The 23921-nt window shown below is 38.8% G+C and overlaps 1 protein-coding gene across 1 annotated transcript in view; it reads left to right on the top strand.

Moving 5' to 3' along the window:
• The first annotated feature begins 3810 nt into the window (after positions 1-3810).
• ABCB5 (ATP binding cassette subfamily B member 5) overlaps positions 3811-23921 on the top strand; it is a 35880-nt gene continuing 15769 nt past the window's right edge. Inside the window, exons 1-17 of the mRNA XM_050318736.1 lie at positions 3811-3879; positions 4573-4668; positions 5639-5726; positions 5878-5926; positions 6940-7084; positions 7786-7852; positions 8087-8278; positions 9335-9506; positions 10455-10579; positions 12948-13122; positions 14034-14147; positions 15015-15125; positions 17492-17617; positions 18876-19079; positions 19927-20097; positions 22208-22369; positions 22839-23063. Coding sequence (XP_050174693.1) covers positions 4620-4668; positions 5639-5726; positions 5878-5926; positions 6940-7084; positions 7786-7852; positions 8087-8278; positions 9335-9506; positions 10455-10579; positions 12948-13122; positions 14034-14147; positions 15015-15125; positions 17492-17617; positions 18876-19079; positions 19927-20097; positions 22208-22369; positions 22839-23063 — 2175 coding nt within the window. The 5' untranslated portion in view covers positions 3811-3879; positions 4573-4619. The remainder of the gene's footprint in view (positions 3880-4572; positions 4669-5638; positions 5727-5877; positions 5927-6939; positions 7085-7785; positions 7853-8086; positions 8279-9334; positions 9507-10454; positions 10580-12947; positions 13123-14033; positions 14148-15014; positions 15126-17491; positions 17618-18875; positions 19080-19926; positions 20098-22207; positions 22370-22838; positions 23064-23921) is intronic.

Below are 23921 nucleotides of genomic sequence, written 5' to 3'. Positions count from 1 at the left end.
TTTTATAGCTCCGCCCTGTGAATTACAACCCAGCTGCATGAAGCATGTAGATGATCACCTGTAATTAAGGTAATAGGTCAAATACTAGCACTGACTCCCCACGTGTGGCTTCTGGATGCAGGCTAGATGTCTTTCTGATGCTCTTCTGGTCTGTTGCAGAAGTCAAAAAGCAGTAAGGATCTATAACACCTGTGAAATACACTACACCTGCTTTGTATTTGTCTCTTATTCTGAGGAAACATTCCAGTAAAGTTGGGTGTCTACTGGTTTGGCATGCCATGTGTTGCATTCTTTTCAGGGTTAATGCTTTTCTTGGGAAATGAGTTCTCATTTTCAGCTTGCATTACAGGATTTTTCTGGTAGGGTGTTTTATTTGCCTTTTTTTTAAAATAATGTTGTGCTTATGGTTAATAGATCTTTAAAGTAGGTGTGTTTTCTAATACCCTCAGTTATGGCTGCTGTTAATTAGTGATACTTGACTGTGTTTAATTTTGCTCTTCCTGGCAGTGACCACTTTTGGACAGAGGAACCAAACACATGGAGGCATGGGTGTACTCTGGCTGTTTGGAATAGGGTAATTTTCAGATACAGCTAGTATTTTCCAAAGATATACAAATATTTCTGATAAAAGAAGAAATAGTATTTTCTCTCCAAATTGCATTATGATATTTTATTATAAGGTGTTCCCCCCAAAATTACAAGGGCATTCTACAATTTTTTGTGTTGTTTCTCCAACTTCTTTTATTGGAAGTCTTCTCTGTTTAGCACATGTGTTTTAGTCCAGAATTTTTGCTTCTCCAAAAATGTCAGAATATGCTAATTTATTTTGTACTGAAGCACAGTATAGTTAGCAGCAATAAGACTACAAGACCATGTTCCTCAGTAGTTTTGATGGGGAATCTTTTTCCAGGAGACAGTTTCTTATTCCTCCTTTTGTTTGTTTTCTATTTTAATCTGTTTGTTTATAGTTTGGGTGGGGCTTTTTCCCCTTTGAAAATGCTCATTAACTTGTATGGAGTACAGCATCACTTCCAAAGGAAGAAATGGCGAGAGGAGGGAAAGAGAAAATAAATTTCTTCTCAACACCCTGCGATTCTCTTTTCTGTATGATCAGTTTGCTCTGCTCATCTCCCCCACCCTTTTTGGATTGACTTTTCTGTGCAGGGGAACCCTGAGGCTCTTTCCTACCAGGCCTGTGGTGAGCAGAGCAATGGATCTGAATTGTAATTGACACTTCGTAGTTACTGTGTGTGAATAACTGATAATGAAGCTTTGAAAACTGAAAGTCTCCGTGTTTTGGAGGTACCAAATACTCCCTAAGTGCCAGTGATGGCAACTAAGATGTGTGAGTATCTAGCAGCTCTGAAAAGTGGTTTAAGTGACTTTTTTTGTTCATGCTACCTGTATTCTTCTACTTTGCCGTCTATGTGCTTTCAGTCCCACACCAGGCATTTGCTTTCTAGGTGGGATGTCCCTATGTCTAGAATTTTAAATGTAAAGCTAGTTTATTTTGAAAATAACTGTTTATTGCCTTTTCTAACAAAAAACTGATATGTTGTGATGAGATGTTCTCACTCTCCTTGAGATGAATAAGAAATAAAACTTTTCCATTTGGGGAAAGAAATACTGCATACAGGTCTGAAATTTGGGGCTGGGACAGTGAAGTACTTTAGCTGTTCTGTCTCTTAAAAATCTGTAAATTCATATTCTTCACAGCAGCAGAAGTCAAACTCTTTCACTAATATTTTGAAAAAGAGAACACTGATGTGTATGTGCATAATGCAGGCTTAACACTGAGTCACGGAATCCTAGAACCATCTAGGTTTGAAAAGATCTAAGATCATTGAGTTCAACCATTCAACCAGCACTGTCAAGTCCACCATTAAACTATGTCCCTAAGTGCCACAGCTTAACGCCCTTTAAATGTCTTCAGGGATGGTGACATAACTTCCCTGGGCAGCCTGTTCTGATGCCTGGCAATGCCTGTGGTGAAGAAATTTTTCATAACATCGAGACTAAACCTCTTCTAGTACAACTTGAGGCCACTTCCTCTTGTCTTGTCTCTTCTTACTTGGCAGAAGAGACTGACCCTCACCCAGCTACAACCTCCTTTCATTAAGTTGAGAAGAGCAATAAGATCTCTCTTAAGCCTCCTTTTATCTAGGCCAATAAAAATTATATATATATATATATATATGTAACATAAGTCAGTAATATAACCCCTGGTAATGCTAATGAGATAAGAAAGCACTAAAAAAAATAATAGGTCTGGCATGTTAGGAGTTTAAGTGAACACATAGGGTCCTGATGGGCAGGAGACAATGATACCTAATACGGCCTTTTCTTCTGAGGTTCTTCCAGGGCATCATAACCAATGTATAAAACATACCCTCAATCCTGTGCAGGAGGCAAAAAAGGGAAGCTTAAGTTAGGCCGAGTCCTGAACTTGTTACTTTAGGATAACTTCAGCTGAGTAACTAGTTAAATTATTTGGGACTCAGCTCTGGGATAATGGTATGTGAGTGGATGGAAAAATAACTAAGAGTTTATTTTTCATAAACATTAAAGGCATTAGGAAGCTAATTATATATACTGGAAGCAAATTATATAGACTATACCATGTGCCAGTGGGGAAGATGAAGAACTGTTATCTTTAGGATTGTGCAGAAAACCTAGTTTGGTTACCTGATTTCTTCACAGGAAATCAAAAAAAAGCCTATTACCCTCTGAACTAACCCTAAACAAGAAAGAGTCTTAATTTGGATATAACAAAACCCCACACAAATTGTGGGGAAGAGGGGGGAACTAACTGAGTGAAATATGTTGCTTAGCCTCTCTGAAAACAATAATGAATTTAGCTGGTTTTGCTCTTCATGCCATTAAGAAGTAGAAAAATTAAAACAATTCTTTTAATAACTTTTCTCAGTTCAAATTCATCAACATACCTTTACTCTTAGTTGAAATCCACCAGAAGCAGTGATGCAATTCTGCAAATGAGGCATGACCTTGCAGATGGCTTTCACAAGCCTGAATGTTTCCTTGGACAAGAGATTCATTCAAATAACCCCTCACCTCTGCTTAGCAGCAGAGTTTTCTAAACTAAAATTCTTTCAGTTCAGGTAATGATAAGACTCTGTGTCTGGTTCTGGGCTGCTCAGTACAAAAGAGACATGGAGCTCCTGGAGTGGGTCCGGCATAAGGCTATGAAGATGATGAGGGTACTGGGCACCTCACTTATGAGGAAAGGCTGAGGAAGTTGAGCGTGTTTAGCCTGGAGAAAAGACGACCAAGAATGGATCTTATAAATGTCTGTAAGTATCTGACAAGAGGGTGCAAGAGGACGGAGCCAGGCTCTTCTCGATGGTGCCAAGCAATAGGACATGAAGCAATGGGCAGAAACTGATGCACAGCAAATTCCACCTCAACATGAGGAAGAACTTTACTGTGTGGGTAACCAAGCACTGGAACAGGTTGCCCAGAGAGGTTGTGGAGTCTCCTTCCCTGGAGAGATTTAAAATCCATCTGGATGGATCGATACCGAGTAACACGCGCTAGGGGACTCTGCTTGAGCAGGGAGGTAGGACTGGCTGAACTCCAGTGGCCTCTTCTAACATTAACCCTTCTGTGGGGCTCAGGGTGGAAGCGATGCCCCAGTAAGGGGGCACAGCTGCTCGCAGTGTTCAGGGCGGCACCTCGTTAGGGGCTCAGCCGGGCTACGGCTCCGACCTTCACCTGAAACCCGAGCCGGAGCAGGGAGGGCGGTGCCCGGCGCTATAACACCCGGGCGGGCGGAGGGGGAGCCGCCCCGCAGGGACGGGTGCGGCTGTCGGTGGCCGCAGCCACCGACCCACCCGTGTGCGCGCAGCGGGGGCTGTGAAGGTAAGCTGGAATAACGTGAGGGGGAAAGCACAATCGGCAGTCGAACAGAAACGGTGTAATTTTTTTTTCTGTTTTTTTAATCTGAAGTCGATTAGGTATTTTGTTATCATTATTACTTTAGCCTTCATCAAATTCACGCGTGGCTTTTCGTTTGGGGTTTTGGGTTTTCTTGTTGTTGTTTGTGTTGGGTTTGGTGTTTTTTTTTTTTGTTTGTTTTTGGGGGGTTTTTTTGACCAATGTATTTGATAGATCGAGAAGTCTAGGGAGACTTGGAGCACCAGTCATTTACTGCCTCTAAATCTCTCCTAGTACCATATGGCATAATGAGTGCATATCTTTATCATTGCAATAATGACCACATTGTGGCTGCTCAATTAGTTCTAATCAAACATAAAGTAATGAGGGAAATCGTCGATTCTGTAGTAGGTTATCTACAATAATTGCTGTATGACCTCAGGATTTAACATAAAAGACTACTAAAGCAGGCTGCTCAACTAGGTCCCCTTGTAAAAGTGTGCACTGTTCCCAGTATCTCATTAATAGTAGTTATTTTGTTATGCTGTTACATATTTTATTTTCTGTTCTATTTAAGTAGAATGAAGTGGGGACCAAGATGTAATGAGTTGTGGAAAAATCCACAGATGTGAACTCTTTAAATATTTACTAATTCTAAGTGTTGTTTTTAAAATGCAGGTTTTGATTAATGCGACTTCCTCATAAAGTTACAACAAAGAAGAACAATGAAGGACCATTTTGTAAATTCCACAGAGAAGGACCTCTCTGATGCTGGTAGGCATGAACACTGTATGTGTGTTTGAGGAATATATTCCACAGCTCTCAATCTAAAGATGCATTATAAAGCTTTCCTTAATATGAGAGTGGTTTTGTAGGAGATAACACATCGAGTTTCCACTGAACTAAAGCCACACCTGTAAAGTGTTCCTGGATGAATCATTCCATCAAGTTCAACAGAAGTCATTTATATGAGTAAAACTGTTTAGGATGGTTCTAGCCTTAGCATGAAAATACTTCTGAGGTAAGCTAAGCTGGGAGGACACTATTGTTTTGAAATGGTTGTCTAAACCAGTTATTATAGACTGATTTTCATTAAAAAAAAAAAAAAAAGTAGAAAATTCTATTAATAGTGAATCAGCAGTTAAGGCAAATGTAAATGTACCCCACAGTTGCTGATGTGGGGAACCCCTTTTCCCCCACGTTTTACAACTGGTTCCCTACTGCAGTTGCTCATCAGTTTGTTTAGATACTTATTACATGTCATTTTATGCATTTAGAATTATAAGATTTGCAGGGTAGGATTCATCTTTCATGTAGGTTTCTGAAGTCCCTAGCACAAAGGAAGTGGGACACGTGGCAACTACTGCAATAGAAAGAAAAAATGAAGATTATTATTACAGGCAAAGACATGTTTCTTCAGTTAACTTCCATCTCTTCTGTGCAGTTATTACCTTTGCTCTAAGCAAATCCACTCATTTCATTAGGGCTTCTTCTCATGTGCATTCACTTGTGTGTTTGAAGAATTAATTAACTCTTACTTTTGTTTCCCTCTTGGAAATGGAAGTTTTTTCTCGAGTAAAGAAGAGCTGAATAGAAAGAAAGTTTCAAGAAAAATTCACTGGACTCTTTCAAGGACACGAGAAAACTATTTCTGGAATGCAAAAGTCTCAGCAGTGAAAGATGCAGGAAATTAGTCCAATAGTTAGGTTATTAAGTTTAAAAAAGTCTACTTTTTATTTAACAGAACCTGCAGGCAAAGGATACGACAATCCCTCTTTCCAACATGAAGAACATCTTGAACAAAGTGGCAAATTAAAGCCCAAGAGAAAAAAGTAGGTATTATTTGAACTCAAGGCATTGGATGCTTGTATACTTGTTATATGGGGGCAGGGGAAGGAAAAGAATAGTTTAGTACAGCTTTACAGAAAAAAAAAACAAACAACAAAACCCTTATATTAATTAGTCTTTTGTATTTTTCTCTAGGAAAGAAAATGAGAAGTCAGAAAAACAAATGGTTGGCATTTTTGAATTGGTTAGTGTCCAGTTTAATGGTCTGTTTTATTTTTTTCTTTATTTGTCATTGTGAGTTGCTTATGAATTGCAATTAATAGGCAACAAAAAACCTGAGACCTACTGATTTAAATCTCTTTACGTTTTACCCTGTTATGTCAGATTCCCCTCTTGGTGGATTGGTAGCACTGACAGCAGTTCAACCTTAGTGCTGTTGGAAGATGAATGTCACCCCTGCTGAGGCTATTCTAGGACATATATACTACACAGGCCCTTGCCTTATCTCTAGTTATAAATGGTTTGTCCTGTGTCTGACATCTGAGGGATCTGCTCTCTGAGAACCTGTAATATAGTTTTGTGTCAGTTTTCTATACAGCAGCTATTCCCAAATAGCGCTTACATGTGGGTTTGCTTATTCTGGAACAGAGAAGTTTTATTCTTCTCTGATTTATTCCATGTCCATTTAGGCCTTGTTAAGAGGGTTAGGACAGTCAGGAATAAAATACTGTGATTTCAGATTAACCATATCATAGCATAGCTATGGCAATTTAAATTCACATCCTTCTTTAAACCAAACAAATGTACAAGGGTAGGTGGGCCTGAAGATACAACCTATCTCTGCTAAAATAATTTTCTACTGGTAGATATAAGTCAGGTTTTGGTCAATAACTCACTCTTGTTTATATTGTAAAGGCATTATCTTAGGAAGTGTATGACTTAATGGAACACAAAGTGCAATACATTGTACAAAGGTCATCATCACTTACAAACATGCAGCTTTTTCCAAATGGAGAATCAGTGTTCTGCTAATATTCTTTTAGCAACCTTACTGAGTACTAATTTAAAGATGTGTTCAACTACTACAAGATTCTTATATTCTGAGTTTACTTTCAGTTGGAGCGTTGCTACTTTAGAACACGTTGGTAAAAACAAAACTGTTCTGTGTGATGTACTGTAGCAACTACATGAACTGTCAGGTGCAATTTAATTTTTTTCTCTTTTTTTTTTTTTTTTTTTTTTTTAATGCTCACATAGTTTTGCTATGCTGACTGGGTGGATGTCCTTTTGATGATAGTTGGTTTGATCGCAGCTGCTGCAAATGGTACTGGAATGCCGCTTATGATCATTATCTTTGGAGAGATGACAAACAGCTTTGTGCTAAGTGGCGTGGAATCAAACGGTAAAAAGTTTAAAATTAGAATTCTCTGCGTATTGCTTATGTTTTGCTGCAGGGGCTAAGATGCTTTTTTTTCCCCCAGACTATGCAGTGGTACACATCTAACAAGTATGTAATGAGAAACATTCATCCTGCTGGAAATAATCCAGTCATTTTAATCAGTCTTTAATGAGAAGGCCAGGGTAGAACCAAAGGATTGAATTTGCTCTTTATTAATGAACTTCAACTTGGGTGAGATAGTAAGGAGCATAACCAACTTCTCTATTGTTGCAGGATGTAGCAAGGCCGCAGTGCCTAGCAGCATGGAAAAGAATGTAAATACGAGGTGAACATCCAATCATATGTGAAGGCTAGTGGTAAATATAGATAATAGAGCTAAGAATAGTGTTAGCATGTGAGTGCAGCTGTGTGAAGAACAAGATGTAATATACTAGATGAAGAGCAATAAAGCTGAATTTAGGCCATCATCATAGAATGCCCAGTTTTATTTACTTGGTCGTCCTCACAAACAACGACACTATATCGATTATCTGACATGAATTCCTTAAAAGTACATATGTGTTTGCCAAATCATTTTGTATTTTGCAAGACCCCACTTGCAAAATACAAAACATTCCGAAACTGATGACCCCATATTGCCATGAATTATCTTCTACATATAACACTTTCACAAGCATTACTATTTTTTTATTTCTCCTTGACAGATACTTCAGTAAACAGTTCCAGCTGCCCATCAGCTCCAGGTGTGGATATAGAAGGTGACATGACAAAGTAAGAGTCTTTTTAGTTTTCCTCTTAGTAGAGTATTGGAGAATTCTCTTTTACTGTGTTATCTCTTTGAGCAGAAGCCAAATGTTTGCCTTCTCAAAAGGTTTTCCAATAATGCATCACAGGCTTCAATATTTAATTTGGTGTAATAAATCAAGACTAGTTGTTGCTTTGTGTGTCTAACTTCTCTCACAAGATACGGGTGGGGTCACATGGACTTTTGTTCCCTTATTCCAGGTTTGCTTACTATTACGTGGGAATTGGCTTTGCTGTGTTGATCCTGAGCACCATCCAAGTATGGACATTTTTGGTTGCTGCTACGAGGCAAACAGCAAGGATCCGGCAGAAGTTCTTTTTTGCAGTGCTCCATCAGGAGATGGCTTGGTTTGATACTACCCAGATAGGAATGCTGAACACCAGACTGACAGAGTGAGGGTTTTGCTCTTTTTTTACGCACTTACCGCCCCCCTGTCCCGCCAAGGGTGACATTTGAAAGAACACTGCCATTTATCTCCATGGAATAGCCTATAGAGAGTTTAAAAAAAAAAAATCCTTTTCAGCTTAATTTGTGAAGTATCTGCGATACATGCATTGGAAGGGTTTTTGCTGTGAAATGCCTGACACTGACTTTCTAATGTCCATGAAGTATGTGGCAGTCAGTGCTAGATAAACACCTCTGCTGTCTCCTCCTGTTTTACAAACACTGAAAGCTCTGACATTTTATTGAATGAAAATGAGCTTGTACTTGCATCCAGTCAGATCTCAGGCTGAACTCTGTCCAGGCAGTTAGTCTTTGGAGCTTTTTCATAAACTTAAATAGATTTAGGCATAAGTACTGTAAGCCTCAAGATGCTATGGGACTATATGCTTGAGCAGAATTTTTTAAAATTTTTTTTTCTGAATTTTAAAGTAGCTTTGGACAGAGCTGTGTCCTGAAAGGTGTAAGAGAAGCTTAAACCAAACCACTCTCAACTCTAGCATTTATATGTTCTGGGAAGAGAAAATGGAAATTATGAAAAATGGAGTTATTCCAAATAATGTTCTGATGAAATGGAGGTAACCCTTCATCTGAGTCTGTAGCTAAAATTCAGAACATAAAATGCATCAGAGAGAGCTGAGCAGAAGAAATTGTTTGGAGATGGTTATGTTGGGTGAAGAGGCTCCTTGACTGTTTACTTGTACTGTTCCATTTGAATGCCTGATAAGGGAGCTAGGTCGTTTGTGACCTAGTGACAGGGCATAGAAAGAGCAAGAGAATGATGAAGAATACAGTAAGTGAACCCTTTAAAACAGGAGGTTTCTGTTGTGTTTTGGCTACAGAAGAGCCTAATAGTAGAGTCCAGTAGCTGTGGTTAGAAATGTCCCTGTGCCAGTTAGGAAATGGCAAAGCTTCTGACATTAGGCCACCCAACATGAAAAGGAGGGGGAGGGAGTCACAATGAAAGGCATTTCAAGCTAACAAATCTTTTTTATTATTATTTAAAGGGACATCAACACCATCCACCAAGGCATTGGAGACAAGATCAGTATATTTTTACAGTATTTTACCACGTTTCTGGCAGGGATTATTATCGGATTCATCTATGGGTGGAAACTCACACTGGTGGTTTTGTCAATCAGCCCTCTTCTTGCTGTATCGGCAGCAGTTTGGTCAACTGTAAGTGTGTGTGGATTAATAAACAAATACCACAAAAACATTGCAACTCTTATGCACAGGAAAGGGGGAGAGAATGGAAGAAAACTGGTGTGGTTTCTAAGTTGTGAGGTTGGCCCCACATTTACTTTATGATTTCTGTTCTTTTTGTAGCCTTTCTCTGCGTTCCCAAGCACATACTTGTAAGTCATGTTCCTTCTGTCTGCATATTCTGTCCTTATTCCATGTTACAGGAGGGTAATGTGCATCAGACAGTCTTCCTTGCATGGGGATTTCCTCATACAGAGCATTGGGGAAGCCCAAGCACATACCTGTGACCCTCACTTTTCCTTTCCAAAACATACTTTTCAAGTTCTTTCCATCCACTTATATGTACCACGTCTCTTGTAAATAACTTACCAAATCGCATTCTGTGTCCACAGTAGATCCTAGGATATATATACAGCTGCTGCAGACTGTAGAGAGATAAATCAGCACCTCTGGAGAGGTTTCCCTTTCAGATAGGAAAACACTTTCTCAGTTTGTGCTGTTATAGCCATATTAATGGGTATGGCTTATACTCCTAAATAGATACTTACGTATGATTCTGTGGGGGTTTATTTTCCTCATTAAAGCATTTCAGATAAGCTAGGAAGAAGGATGTTAGAGGCTGTAAAGCGATTGGCTTGCTTATTTCAATGTCTGCTGGCACTCTCCTATGCTATGGCACACCTCTCTGCTCCTACACACATCACAGTAGAGCTCGTAGGCTGTCCTCAGCTTGGGAGGAAAGCAGATCAGCGATGAAGCTCATCTGGTGCTTGTGTAGCATGTGACTGTAATGAGGATACAATGATAAATTGAGCTGGATTTGGGGGGAACTCAGAGGAATTGACCTCCACTTTCCTAAAATCTCATCTTATGTATATCCTTTCAGTAGGCTGCAATAACATCTGGTTTTCAACTTTCCAGCTCCTGGCATCCCTTACTGCTAAAGAACTGTCTGCTTACGCCAAAGCAGGAGCTGTGGCAGAAGAAATTTTGACAGCAGTCAGGACTGTTGTGGCTTTCAATGGACAGCAGAAGGCATTAGCAAAGTAAGTGTTTAACTAATAATGATATTTGAAATATGGAAAAGGAATTTGGTTTGCAAGGATTTGGTTTGTTTGGGGTTTTTTTATTATTTTTTTGGAAGGGACAAGGGAATGAGATTCTCCTTAGAGTAATTTTATCTTTCTGTAAGTCACCTGAAAACAGATATGTAAGTAGATCTAGCCAGTGAATACAGTTTAGTTTGTGCTATCATTGAAGCATAGAACTAAAATTTCCGCTCTGATTCGGATATGTAGTTGAACTTAATGTGAAAGTGGTGGAAAGACTGTCTTCACCTAGTAGTCTGACAGCAGAGCGTGTGATCAGTTGCTTAACTTAACTAGCACATGTGCTGTGTTCTGATCTTTGAACTTACATTTAAGCTACACTGGATAACAACCTTAAGTAAAATCACATTACTGATTTTTACTACTTTCATGATTTGCAAATAACACTTGTAGTTGACCAGTGTTGGCCCTAGTCAAATCTAAAAGGTGAGGTGGTTATGGCTGGCCAGGAACTTATTCACATATATATCAGATAACAAGCGTAAACAATAACATTCAATATACAAATAAATGATTCCATGAAGCTGGGAAAGGCAACCCAGAAAACCTGACTAATGAAACTTGTATATTTTTCAACTGTTACATTTGTCTTGGTGTCGTGCAAAATTTCTAAGATGATGTCAGCCCTAGCTCAGTGTCCTACAGCCTGTATTTGTCTGCTTCTAAGGACTGAGCTGTGACTATCTTATAGGTCTGACTGTCCTGCTTACTGGGAATTGTTGTTAAGATGCAACACTTTCTGCTTATGCAGTAAAGGCATAAAACCCCCCTAAGATGATCTAGATCCGTTGTCTTCCCCTCCTCTCTATCTTCTGCAATTACCAGTGTCTGAAAATCAAAGGGTAGGAGCTGCTCCAAACTACTTTGCCTAAAGACAAAATAACTGATACCTGAGTAACTCCATGACAATAAGGCCTTTCCTTTCTGAGGTTGACCAGTCAACCTCTTCCAAAGCTCTACCTCCATTTAATGTAAAAACAAACAAACAAAAAAGCAAACAGAAAACCCCTCACCAAATCAAAAGCACCCCATGGTGGCTCTCCTAGGAAAATCTTCTACTAGGGACAGACAAACTCCTATCAGGGACTGACTAGGGCACTTGCAAATAGGGGTTTGTGACTCCTATGCAACTCTTGAATGCTGGTCTCAGAGATAGGAAAGCATCCTTTTCACTGCACAATGCCTCTAGTGACCACAAATGTTTACACTTGCAAGGGACCTTCAGTCATCTTCTGTTTGTGACAGTGGCTTGGCTTTTCCTCTGTAGCTGAGTGATCACATGTATTTGTCACACTGCTTAAATCCACTACCGTTTTCCCGGGAAGACCTGTGATTCTGCCAGCTCAAAGGTAGGGCTTGGTTTGAAGAGCACAACCAAGTCAAAACACTTAAAAGTATTTGATTAAGAAATGCAGCATTGATGGGATGTGAAAAATTTACATGAACAAAATTAATGAAGTTCTTAAAGATTGCTTCTCAGCTGACTGAATTGCCTGTCTTCCTACCATGGGAATACGTTGTATAGAAAATACATATTGAGGAAAAAAGTGCAAGCTGCTGAGCATGTTTCTGGAAGTAAAAAGATACACAATTCCTAGGTTACACTTCCCATAATGAACTTGAGTAAATGAAAACTACGAGCTGTAGATTAATGAATAGATTAGTAGCTAGATTAATGAATTTGAAGTATCCTCAGAAGAAATAATTCTCACATTGAACTTGTCAGTTTTTACACTGATCTTATGTGTCAACTTGTTTCCTATTTTGCCATATTAATCAGTAAACTAACCTAAGGGAAAGATGTGTGACTTCCCAGAATGGCCAGTAAGAGAACAACTCTGCTATCAGAGGGAGCTTGCTCTCATTTACCTCCTTCCCTAGTGCCTGGGGTTGTTGAGGGGATTCATTTTTATTTTGCCTTTTTAAAACGTGAAAGACTAAACCATACCTCTGGCAGATAATGCTGATAAAACTTATTCAAGGTTTCCTGTCAGGATTAATGGCAACAAGTGGTTCAAGACTGGTATTGTGTCTTCCATCATGATAACAGAGTCATGATGCCTTTTTTTTTTTAATTTGTCTTCCATAACATATAAGTATGCCTATGTTGCCAGCATATGTCAGAGCAGATTTATTCAGATTAATTATATCCCTAATAGTCCTCTGTCAAAAAAAAAAAAAATCTGTATACTCTTTGAGATTTTAGTTTTATTACATAAATCCTTTTAATTAAGAAAAGGGCACTGGGAAATAGCAATCAGAATGCCCTGTAGAACCTGTCAAATTTTTCCTTATCCACTTTCAGATACAATGCTAATTTAGAGACGGCTAAACGTGTTGGAATGAAAAAATCCATTACCACCAACATATCTCTAGGTGTTTCACAATTTCTTATCTTTGCGTCCTATGCACTTGGATTTTGGTATGGAACCAAGCTCACTGTTGAGGATGAACATTATGACATTGGTCGTGTCTTAATTGTAAGTACATCAGTGCAACTTTGAAAAATGTTCTGTAACTTCAAGAAAATAGTTATACAAGTAGTGTATCTGTTTTCTGCCACTAATCTGCTTGCTAAATTAGCTGTTACAGACTCACTTGGTATAAAAGAACTGGAAGGTATTCCTCTTGCCCAGCTTTTGATACAACAAGCTTGAACAGGGCACCTTGTATTCCCACCCTAATCAATGCAGAAGCAAAAGTATCTGCACTTTTCTCACTTGTCTTGGACTCTGTTTGTAGAGTAGAATGAACAACTGAGAGCTGGTGGTTACAAAGTGAGGACAAGTAATCTGAATTGCCAACAAAATTCTACCTAGAAAGAGATTAAATGGATCTCACTGGTGTGTTGAATGTGTACGGGGAAGTTCTCAAGATCTCATTTAACCACAATGTCTTCTATGCATTTTGTTGTTGTTTACTAGAGTGTTTAACAGTACATTACCAATATGTCTTATTTTGGTAATGGTTTGAGGATATTTGACTATCTTATTATCATCAGAAGTTTGGCTACATGCTTAACTTTGTCTCTCTCCTCAGTATGCTTCCTCACAGCATGTTAAGTGAATTGTGTGTTAAGAAAATCTGGACTAAATTTTGTGAGCCTCTTAGCTTTGGGAACATCTGGACAACAACAGAGAAAGATATTTGTAATAAGAGAAAATGCAAGAACATTAAAAAGAAAAGTAATTCATGCCACAAAGGCTTGTGTCAGTAGTTATAATTTACTCTGGGATAATGGGGTGTGCACACAAGCAACCGTGAAATGCACCTTTCACTTTTGTATTTAACTTTCCTGAAAAGGGTTAAATACCAAAGTCTTTTGAGTGCACATCTGAGCACTGGTGACTTGGTAAGCATTAAGTGCAATGCTCCCCTCCATCTCCCACAGGTGTTCTTCTCTGTGCTTGTTGGAGCTTTCTCCCTGGGCCAGGCAGCTCCCAACCTGGAGAGTGTGGCTAAGGCACGTGGAGCTGCCTATGAAGTATATAAGATTATTAATAAGGTAAATATCGAAGTAAATAGAATACAAACGTTTCAACCACACTTAACTTCCCTTCTCTTTTTTTTTTTTTCCTCTTGAGATATAAAAAAAGCACTCTAAAGCCCCAAACCCGTAAACTCTATAGATGCCTACCACACAAACTCATAATAATTCATATGAAGGAAACCACCTCTTTATTTGTCATAATGAATGTTGGGAAACTTAGCATGTTTATCTGAGATATATAGTTGAGCTCTTTCTCTAGTATTAGACTTTCAGCTCCAGGGGGAAAGCAGTAATGCACTGTACTAATTTTTAAAAAGTGCATATGTGCAGAGTAGCAGCTGAGCTGTGGTTTATTTTGGGAGGAGTTGGTAAGGAAGGGATTAGTCGTGCTATTGAAAGTTACAGTATTAATAATCTGTGATCCTGATGTTGCTATGAAAAAGGTTTTCCACATTATTATCTTGGTCTTGCTGTACTATGCAGCAATTGTATGTCTGTGTATATAAAATATTTGAAACAATTAGGACTAAAAAGTTCATGGAGAAATGGCTACACCATTCTTCTTGATGTGAGTACAAAATCCTCCTGTACAGATTACTGAGGACCATGTTTTGGCTGCAAGATAGTGCAGTTAAGTTCTACAATTACAGATTTTCTGCTATGGGTTTTGCTGCATTTGAAAAATCATCTATATTTGTCAAAGTAGAATTCACAGTTACATGTTCTCCTGTAATCAGCATCCTGTGAGTAAAATGCAGCAGCTCTGCAATGGTATACTGCAATGTAAACCGGCAGCTGAGAGAGTAAACAGCAATGTAGCTAGCAGAAATAACAGTTCCAAAAGTGACATAACAGTAATATATTTTAAAAACCTCTTTCCAGAAACGGCTCATAGACAGCAGTTCTAAGGAAGGCTACAAACCAGACAAACTCATAGGAGAAATTGAATTTAGAAACATCCATTTCAGTTACCCAGCCAGACCTGATGTTAAAGTAAGTGTTTGGTTTCAATTGCTGTACTGAAATTCTTCAGCCTGTGTCTGTATTTTTGTTTAATCTTGTTATTCTAGAATGCCAAATGCATTCCTGTTTTGGAGGGTGGGATATTATTTTTCCCTCAATAGTGCACAAAGCTCTGGATCAGCTGTCACTGTATCTGCTCACAATTCTCTTCTGCAGGAAAAATCTAAGCATGTGTATTGCTCCTAGTCTGAACTTCTGTGAACAAGCACTCTGATAAATGAAACAAGATTTTTCAAAATCTGTCATTAAAACTTCCAGACTTTAAACAGTTAAGTCAAGAAGTTGCTTTTTCCAGTTCCTTGGTCATTCAGAGTTGCTATGATATCCCATGTGAAAAATTATCTGTGACGTAGGCTTTAAAACAATATGCAGTCAAATGTATTGAAAAGTATCATCCTAAATATACATTTGGAAGTCAAAAGTTATATTGGGCAGATGTTAAAACCGGTGTTTGATAAACTATTGTCCCTGTTCTTTGCCAGTTCAGTTTCCCTTTGTGACCTATGTACATCATCTCATGGTGATTAATTACTTTTGTGGTGATACAGTTAGTTGCCATATTCAGCAGTTTATAATCTTTTGAACACCTTGGTAAAGATAAAGGAAAAACGAATTTGCTGCTGTTGTTGTTTACTTGATGAAAAAAGAGATTGGAATAGAGATTTTAAATGCCAGCAATTAAAAGCTGGACATGCTGATTTAGTGGTGAGAATGGGGAGCTTCACTCCCACTCCCACTTGACTTCACACACAGAAATCACTGGGGTTATTTCTTCAGATGGGTCTTCCTACCTCAGTCATCTGAGGTCTGTCCCATTGGGCATCAAATCTCTGTTTTCAGGCAGCTGAAGGGCAGATTGATCAGAGCTGGCCTTTTTTCCCCTAACTGAAGTTGGTGCAGTGCATCTTCTGTCCCTCTTAGATCACAAATATGAAGTTACAGAGCAGAGTCTTCGTCCTTCTTCCTAAAAAATGCTGTTCAGGCTGATAAGCTGTGTTATTGGTCAGCATGCCAAATGGGAGGAAAATAAGAAATATTTGTCATTCTTCCCAAATCTAAGTCAGCAGCTCTCCATACTAAGAGCATCAATGTTATTTAATGTATCCAAAAGGAATCAGTAAAGGTGTGTAGAAGTTATCCACAATCTCTCAAGCAATTGATGCAATACAGTATAATCCCCCCTGTCCATATTAAACCAAATCAAAGAGATCTAAGGAGTCTAGTTATTGTTAGTTTTAATCTTGACAACACCTTGCCTGATGAGAGAGTTAGAAATACCCTATTATGTGGTTGTGACCATTCGCATCTGGAGATACTATGGCATCCAGAATATGGTTCCTTCTTGATAATGCAGGCACGAGGACATCAGCTTCTTGGAGATACAAACCTGCTGGATGTAATACAGGAAAAGGAGAGGAATATTGCAACTGTTTTAATCTCTCATTGCAAAAACATTTGCAGGCAAAATTATAAATCAGCCTGGTATAAACAACAGGAGTTCCCATAGCAGCCAAATATTTTGGCAGCTACACAGCATTACTTGTATGTGACATGGACATCTTTTGAGGTAAAATGTTCCTCAATGTGAAAATAGCAACAAGGATACCATTAATCTTTAACTACTCCCCAGGTTGCTGAGTCTGTTAACAATAAGGAATGAGGTTTACTAAGGGCTTTCCAGCAGTTACCTGGTCAAAACAACCATTTATATTCTAAAAATAGAAGGCAACCTTGTTCCTCAGCCATTGTGTTTAGCACCTGAGAAGTGTTTTTCTGTGAGATTCATAGTTGAGTGTTGTGCCGTTGGCTAAGCATTGGAAAATGAAGGACAGCAGGAGAATGGAAGATCCCCAGCCTGCTATCACACAAACTGGAGAAAATGAGCTATCAAGTTTAGAATATTGTGGCTAAGTCTGTATTCATTGATTTGAGTGTGCTGGGGAATTTTCCCAGGAACTGGAATGCAATGATCTATGCAAGAGAACTCTTAAAAAATGCATCTTGGCGTGAACTTGGCCTGTTCCAGTTATCAATCTTCTCAAATAATTCCCAGGCTTGATTTGGTAGCCAGAAGGATCCAGGGACCATTCCCAAAAGACAGATTGCGTGTAGCCATTCTGTTTCAAAGGCTAATACACTTCACAAGCATAGATGCAACCTTTTCCCTATCAGTACTTCAAAATATTCTCAGGTACAATTAACTTATTAATATTGACATATCTTTAAACTGCAGCCCTTACTACTGCCTTGGTTATTACTGAAGTTATCTTGACAAACTGTTCTCTAACCAAACTTGTCAAATTAAGATATGTTTGTTTGTGGTTTTTTATTCACAGATCCTCAAAGGTCTAAACTTGAAAGTTCAAACTGGAAAGACCATTGCTTTAGTTGGTTCCAGTGGCTGTGGAAAAAGCACTACTGTTCAGTTGCTGCAGAGGTTCTATGATCCTGAACAGGGAGAAGTGAGTGTCTGTATGTGAACTGTAAAAACTGAGAACTGTTAGGACAAGCATAAGTTTTCCATATTGACTGAACCTCATTTTCTATTTTTACTGAATTTGAGCATATGTCTGCATCATTCATATTTCCACAATTTAAATTTCAAGTGAAATATATTCTCCTGTTCGCTTAACTTCGTTATTCTGCTCCTTCTTACAGTACTATGCCACAAATAGAAAATACCACAAGTCTTTTAATGTATGCAAAATCTGGATTTAAGATAACTTTTATCAACAATTGACTTTTAAAATTCTGTACACTTTAAGCAAAGCATAATCTTACAAGATTCTGCTGTATTTTGCTTTCTTTTCATTGAATGGTAACTAAAACCTGGAGAGAATTTTCCTATTTTAAAATGGTTGGTTGCTTGGCTAGGTTTTTTTCTCTATCTGCTAACCCACAGCAAAAGTTTCCATCATTACTAATTGTATGTCTTTTACCACTAAACACTAAATCCAGTCAGTAAATGGTAAATACTTCTCATAAGAAATTTCCAAAGGAAAAAGAAAAGCGGGAAAATAAACCACATTTCCTTTTTTAAGGAAAATTTAGTTTTTATTCTTGATATTTGAAGAATGCTACTTAGTTACTACTGCCAGTTGAAAGTAGGTAAACATTTTAAATATTAAACATCAAGCTATCAGTGCATAATGTACCAGAGCGGCTGTTATCAACACATTTCTTAGTGTTTCTGTGGCTGTTCATTCCTGCCCCCATGCCTGATTTTGCTGTGCCAGTGTTCATATGACCAAATTGCAAGTTATCTACGTTAAAGATAACTTTCCCTTTCTTTACAGTCAACTTGGACTATTTCTTTGATCTGATGTAAAGTACAGCCACAGAGGCAATTGTGTAGCCACAACTGTGAGGACAGCAAACTGACACAGGGGCATGAGAACTGGGTAAAAAGTATGCAGAGAAGCTGAAAAAGTCTTAAGCCAGCTCAGACAGGGTGGTTATTGGGGGAAAACAGACAAAAAAACCCAACTAAACCAAAAAAACAATGTCTTCTCTGTTTATGCTGCCCCTCACCATTTCCCAGCTTGTGCAGTTGATAGAAAAACTGCAGTTGCAGCTTCTCCCCAACATAGTTTTCTAATAAAACATTTTTTTCTTTCTTGACCTTGTAGCTGATACCCAAGTCAGTCAATGGTAATTAGTTGCTCTGATGATGAACACAATGCATTTCCTCAACTTCTTTGACACCTCTTTTCCTCTTAGATTACCTTAGATGGTCGGGATATTCGGACACTTAATGTGAAGTGGCTACGAGAAAATATTGGGATTGTGAGTCAGGAGCCTGTTTTGTTTGCAGCCACAATAGCTGAGAACATTCGCTACGGCAGAGAAGACATTTCTGATGCTGAAATCGAGCGAGCAGCCAAGGAAGCCAATGCTTTTGACTTTATATCTAGACTGCCTGATGTAAGTGCATGAACATCTGCTGAGTGTAGGAATGGAAGGTCCATTTAGGCTGGTGTCCTGTTTCTGAGAAGGAGAGCATGGGAATTTATGTTATACTACAACTTCTGAAAATACTCTTATAGCCTCCAGCAGCTTTCAACTTAGTGAGTTTTTTAACTAGATATTGTACCTTTGGTTGCTCTCAAAGGGCTTCTGCTGAAGTCTGTGAAAAAATGTCAGTGCCTTAAATGAGGAGAAAGAGAGCTTCACAGCTATACTGCCATCCTTAATCATCTCATGAGGCATGGGAAGAGTTGGGCTTTTAAAGAGAAGATCCAGAAATCCAAACCCCTTTGTCAGGAATTGTCTGTACATTCAATAGGAAATGGGTGAAGTGGCTGGACTTTGAGACTTACCACTTTAGAGGAAGTGCCACAGTCAGTAAGAACCAAGCCGTGGCTCTATGTGGGATGTCTCAGGTTCAGGACGCAACTTTGTAGGTCCTGGTTTGTCCCTATCATTCCAATCCTTTTGGAAAGGTAGGCAGTCCTCAGTAAATACAGAGATGTCTTTTACAGACTCACCTTGAGAAAACCCAGGGTTTGGAGCACTCTCTGAGTGAGCAAGGAAGATCCTGTTTTTAAAGAACCATAGGTTCAAAGTTAGGCACCTGAGGTGTGCAGTGGGGGTAGGAGGGTTTGACTAAGGGCTGGTTGGATGGATGTAGTTCCATGTTTGCTCTGCCTATGCTCAAGTCACATGGATCAAGCTACCTCTTGTCTAGAAGCTGAGTGTTTACATTGCACAGAGGAGTGACGATTTAATTTGAGGTGTCCCACAACTTCTGTTTTGTTCTCTCCTTCCTCAGAAATTTAACACTATGGTAGGGGAAAGAGGGGCTCAACTGAGTGGAGGACAGAAGCAACGAATAGCTATTGCTCGTGCCCTAGCAAGAAATCCCAAGATCCTTCTTCTGGATGAAGCTACGTCTGCATTAGATACTCAGAGTGAATCCATAGTACAAGCAGCTCTCGATAAGGTAAGACATGTGGTACTGAAACTACCAGCTGCCATGAAAAGGTGCAGGAGCATTTAAGAAAAAAGGAATGTATGATTTTCAGTGCAGGTTTCCACTGGAACTGAGGATACTGGAAAATAAAATTTGGGTGGATGATTAATTTCAGTGTTTTAACAGGGTGTTTGAACTATCAAAAATTTATATTGGAATTAGGTTTGCTTTTTAGGGTTTTTGGCTTTGCGTTATTACTAATTACAAAGACATTTAGTCGTGTGGAACTGCATCTTAGGTGACCTGCACTCTTTCTCAAATCATAATTGTTCATTTGCTGGTCAGATACTGATGGCATCTTATCAAGGCAAGGTATGAGGACTGAATAGCTTTTTTCAGATAGATAAATAGAAATTTATTTATGATATTCCTAGTATTTGTTCTTCATCGAATAGTTGCTTCATAATTTTCAGACAGCTCTTAGTATTTAGCTATTTTCTTTCTTTTCAGAGACAGTGCAAACCACAGGACAAAAGCAGAGCCAGTTACAAATACTTGAGTCTCTGCCCCACACCTGTTTTTATCAGCCCCACAGCTCTAGGGTGGGTGCTGCTGCAGAGAGAGCTGATAATTTAGCTTTCTTCTGCATGTTCTTTAATTTCATGATCAAATACTTACCTTTTCTAGGATCTCATTGCTTCATTTAGTGCATAACGAAGAGGGAGGTCATTTAATTAAGTGGACTGTTCTGTACAGAATTCCTTGTTCTTCAGCATGTTCCCAGAATACACCAACACGAGCCTTGAATCATAACTTGATCATCTTTTTACAGCTTTTTGATATCCATCAGTGTAGTCCCCAAATGGAATTTCCAAATTTCAACATCCCTGAGTGGAAAAAATGATGCTAGTATTGTTCATCATTTTTACAGCTGAAGAGCAGAGACTTAACCTCATTAAGTGCTCACTCTCTCTGGGCAGTCATGTACACCTGTTTGTAGTCTGCTGTTTTTCAGATAACTCAGGATCTTTTAAAGCATTCTTCTTGTTCTGGTCACAGCTCCCAGCTACAGTGCTTTGTGCCCAGGCTCTGTGCATTAGGGCACAGGCATGAAAACTGCACTGCAGACCTCTTTTGACAGACTTTCAGTGACTTGCAACAATGACAACTTGATGGCAGGCATAGTGAAAGAACTCAAATGTGGAAGCATTCATCTACTACAACTGCCTTCATCTTCTTCATACCCCTGTTCCTGTGCCCATATGATGTAGCCAGTAGCTCCCAGCAGGCCCCTGGACCACAGAGCATGTTTGTTGCGTGAGGTCCCCTTGGATTTCTCCTCCTGCCTCCATGCCACCATGTGCTGCAGGCATCAGGGACAAGTGAAGCTGACCTTTACAGCAATCACAACCTGGCACATGCTACTTTGCTGCATGAGGACTGTGTGTGCCACTGGTCTGCAGGAGGGAACTGGAGAGGGGTGGAACATGTAACCTGCTGGGACTTCAGCAGCTCTCTCTGCCAAATCCCAACAGGATTATTGTCAAATTGGTTTATTTCAAAAGACTGGGAAAGTGCTTTAGGGAGTGGCTCAAACCCGTTTCTGACCCCACTTGTGCTCCACTCCTCTGCACTTTGCTGCTAAGTCTTGTTAGAAATCATGCTGATGTTGTACTTCCAAAAATATGCATAGACAGTATATAAAGAAAATATCCATTCTTTATATACTTGCTATCCTAGTTGTATTTTCAGAAAGATCTAACTATTTTCACTACATTTTCCCTTCACCCTTGCATACACATGGAAACACTTTATGAGCACTTTAGCTCAAACAGTTCAAGTTTCATAAAAAGTCAAATAACCTTATAGTCTTTAATACCTGTGTTGCCTCTCTAAAAAGATTAACGTGGCTTTCTCTACCCAAATTAGTCAAATGAAAGTGTCCTAAGACTACTAAACAAGAGACAGAAAAAAAAATTTAGAAAAGAAAATTATTATTGAAACTTTGATTTTTATTTGATTTTATTTTTATTGTATATCGCAAATGACTAAAATAACTTTGTTTTATTTCTGTGCTGTTTTCTTGCACATTTGTACGTTGATTTTTGGGGTTTTGTGTGTGTGTGTGTGTTTCTGTAAGGCTCGGGCTGGACGTACCACCATTGTGATCGCTCACAGACTGTCTACCATCAGGACTGCTGACACTATTGCTGGATTTGAGAAAGGCGTTGTGGTTGAACAAGGAACGCACAGTGAACTCATGTTGCAGAAGGGAGTCTACTATTCTCTTGTAATGCAGCAGGTAAGGGAAAATTTATTTATTTTCTTTCTCCGTTTCACAAAGCTGTCAAATGATTGTAGGTGGAGCCATTTTCACTCTCTAGTTCCTGCATGTTGTCCAACTGACAGCTGCTCAGTCACTCTAGTCTAGGCTCAGATGCAGGCTTGCAATACTTGGGGGTTTTATCCATAAGTGTTTCACACTTACACAACACAATATGTCAAAAACATAAGTGAGTTGAAGGCACAGAATACGTAATTATGGCCTAAACCACAGAGGTGTTAGATTCCAGGTGGAATAGACTGCTTAAAGGAACAGAGGAACAAAAAATCGGGATCAAATAGTCTACTCTTGCAGACTGAAATAACGTATCTTATAGGCAACACACAATTACACAATTGAAACAGCAGTATTCATGAGCAAAAAAAAATTATTCTTCCTTTTTTCTGCTCAAAATGCCTTATAATTGTATATCCTGAATTCTCACTAGGGTTGTAGCAATGATATTCAAGAAGATGGCACATCAGAAGATAGTGAAGGCATTGGGGCTGAAGAATATGAGGAAAACATAAATCCTGTGGAAGATTTGACTCTTCAAGATCACTTTGAAGAATCTGTGATCTCTGGCAGAGACAGCATTCGAAGAAGATCTAGCAGATATAAGAGCACATCTAAGAAGTCCTTTGGAAAAAGGAAGAAAAAGAAGGAGCTGGAGGTTGGTATTAGAACTTCAGTTTAGAATTTGAATGATAACATAAACAAAAACAACAACAACAAATAACAAAACCAAAAAGCACATAACTTGGATTACTTTTAGATAGCTGACTGCCATGCAACCTTCACTCTGGTGCTGTTACAGGCAGTACAAACCAGACTGAGTATTTGTCCTGCGAATCTGGGGACAAGCATTTATGTCTTACAAAAAATCTTCCTTTTAACATTACAGAGTTAGTGTGGAACTGGAAAAAACTTGGGCTATTGATTTGTCATTCTTCATGCAAGTAACTGTATTATTTCACTGTTATTGATGTTTCAATTCTATCTAATTAAAACTAGTTGTGAGATTTCATTTGCAGGATTCTTTGCTGCCCAGTACACACAGTTGCAAGTATTGGTGAATAATGTTATTCCTGGGGTGTGCATACCAAAATTAAAGGCACTCTGGAGCATCATACCACATTTACATCAAACTAAAAAAAAATCAAAACTCTAGTATTTTGAACATTTTAAATAAAAGATCCATTATTCTCTCTCTCTTAGTATATGCTCCAGTTCTAGAGGCTTTTTTCCAGAGAAAACAGTTTAGCTGACAGATGTCATATATAAATAAAAGACATATGGGAAATTCAGGTTTTAGAAACAAAACTTTGTTTTGTCAAAGTTGAGTAGAACTTGCTCATGGCATCAGTAAGAGTGGATTTCTAATAGATTCTGGATCAGACTTAGGGTAAGCAGCTCAGTAAACTTCATTTTGGTTTTTTCCATTTTGTACTACTTGAACTACAGCTCCTTTTTTTTTTTTACCTCAAGAAATGCATTGCAAGAGTTGTTTGCTGTAATCTAAATTCCAGAG

This window comes from Myiozetetes cayanensis, unplaced genomic scaffold (assembly GCF_022539395.1).
Source record: "Myiozetetes cayanensis isolate MyiCay16 unplaced genomic scaffold, myiCay2020 scf1, whole genome shotgun sequence".
Lineage (NCBI taxonomy): Eukaryota > Metazoa > Chordata > Aves > Passeriformes > Tyrannidae > Myiozetetes > Myiozetetes cayanensis.
The sequence above is the reverse complement of the archived record's forward strand: the minus strand, read 5'-3'. Positions and strand labels throughout refer to the sequence as shown.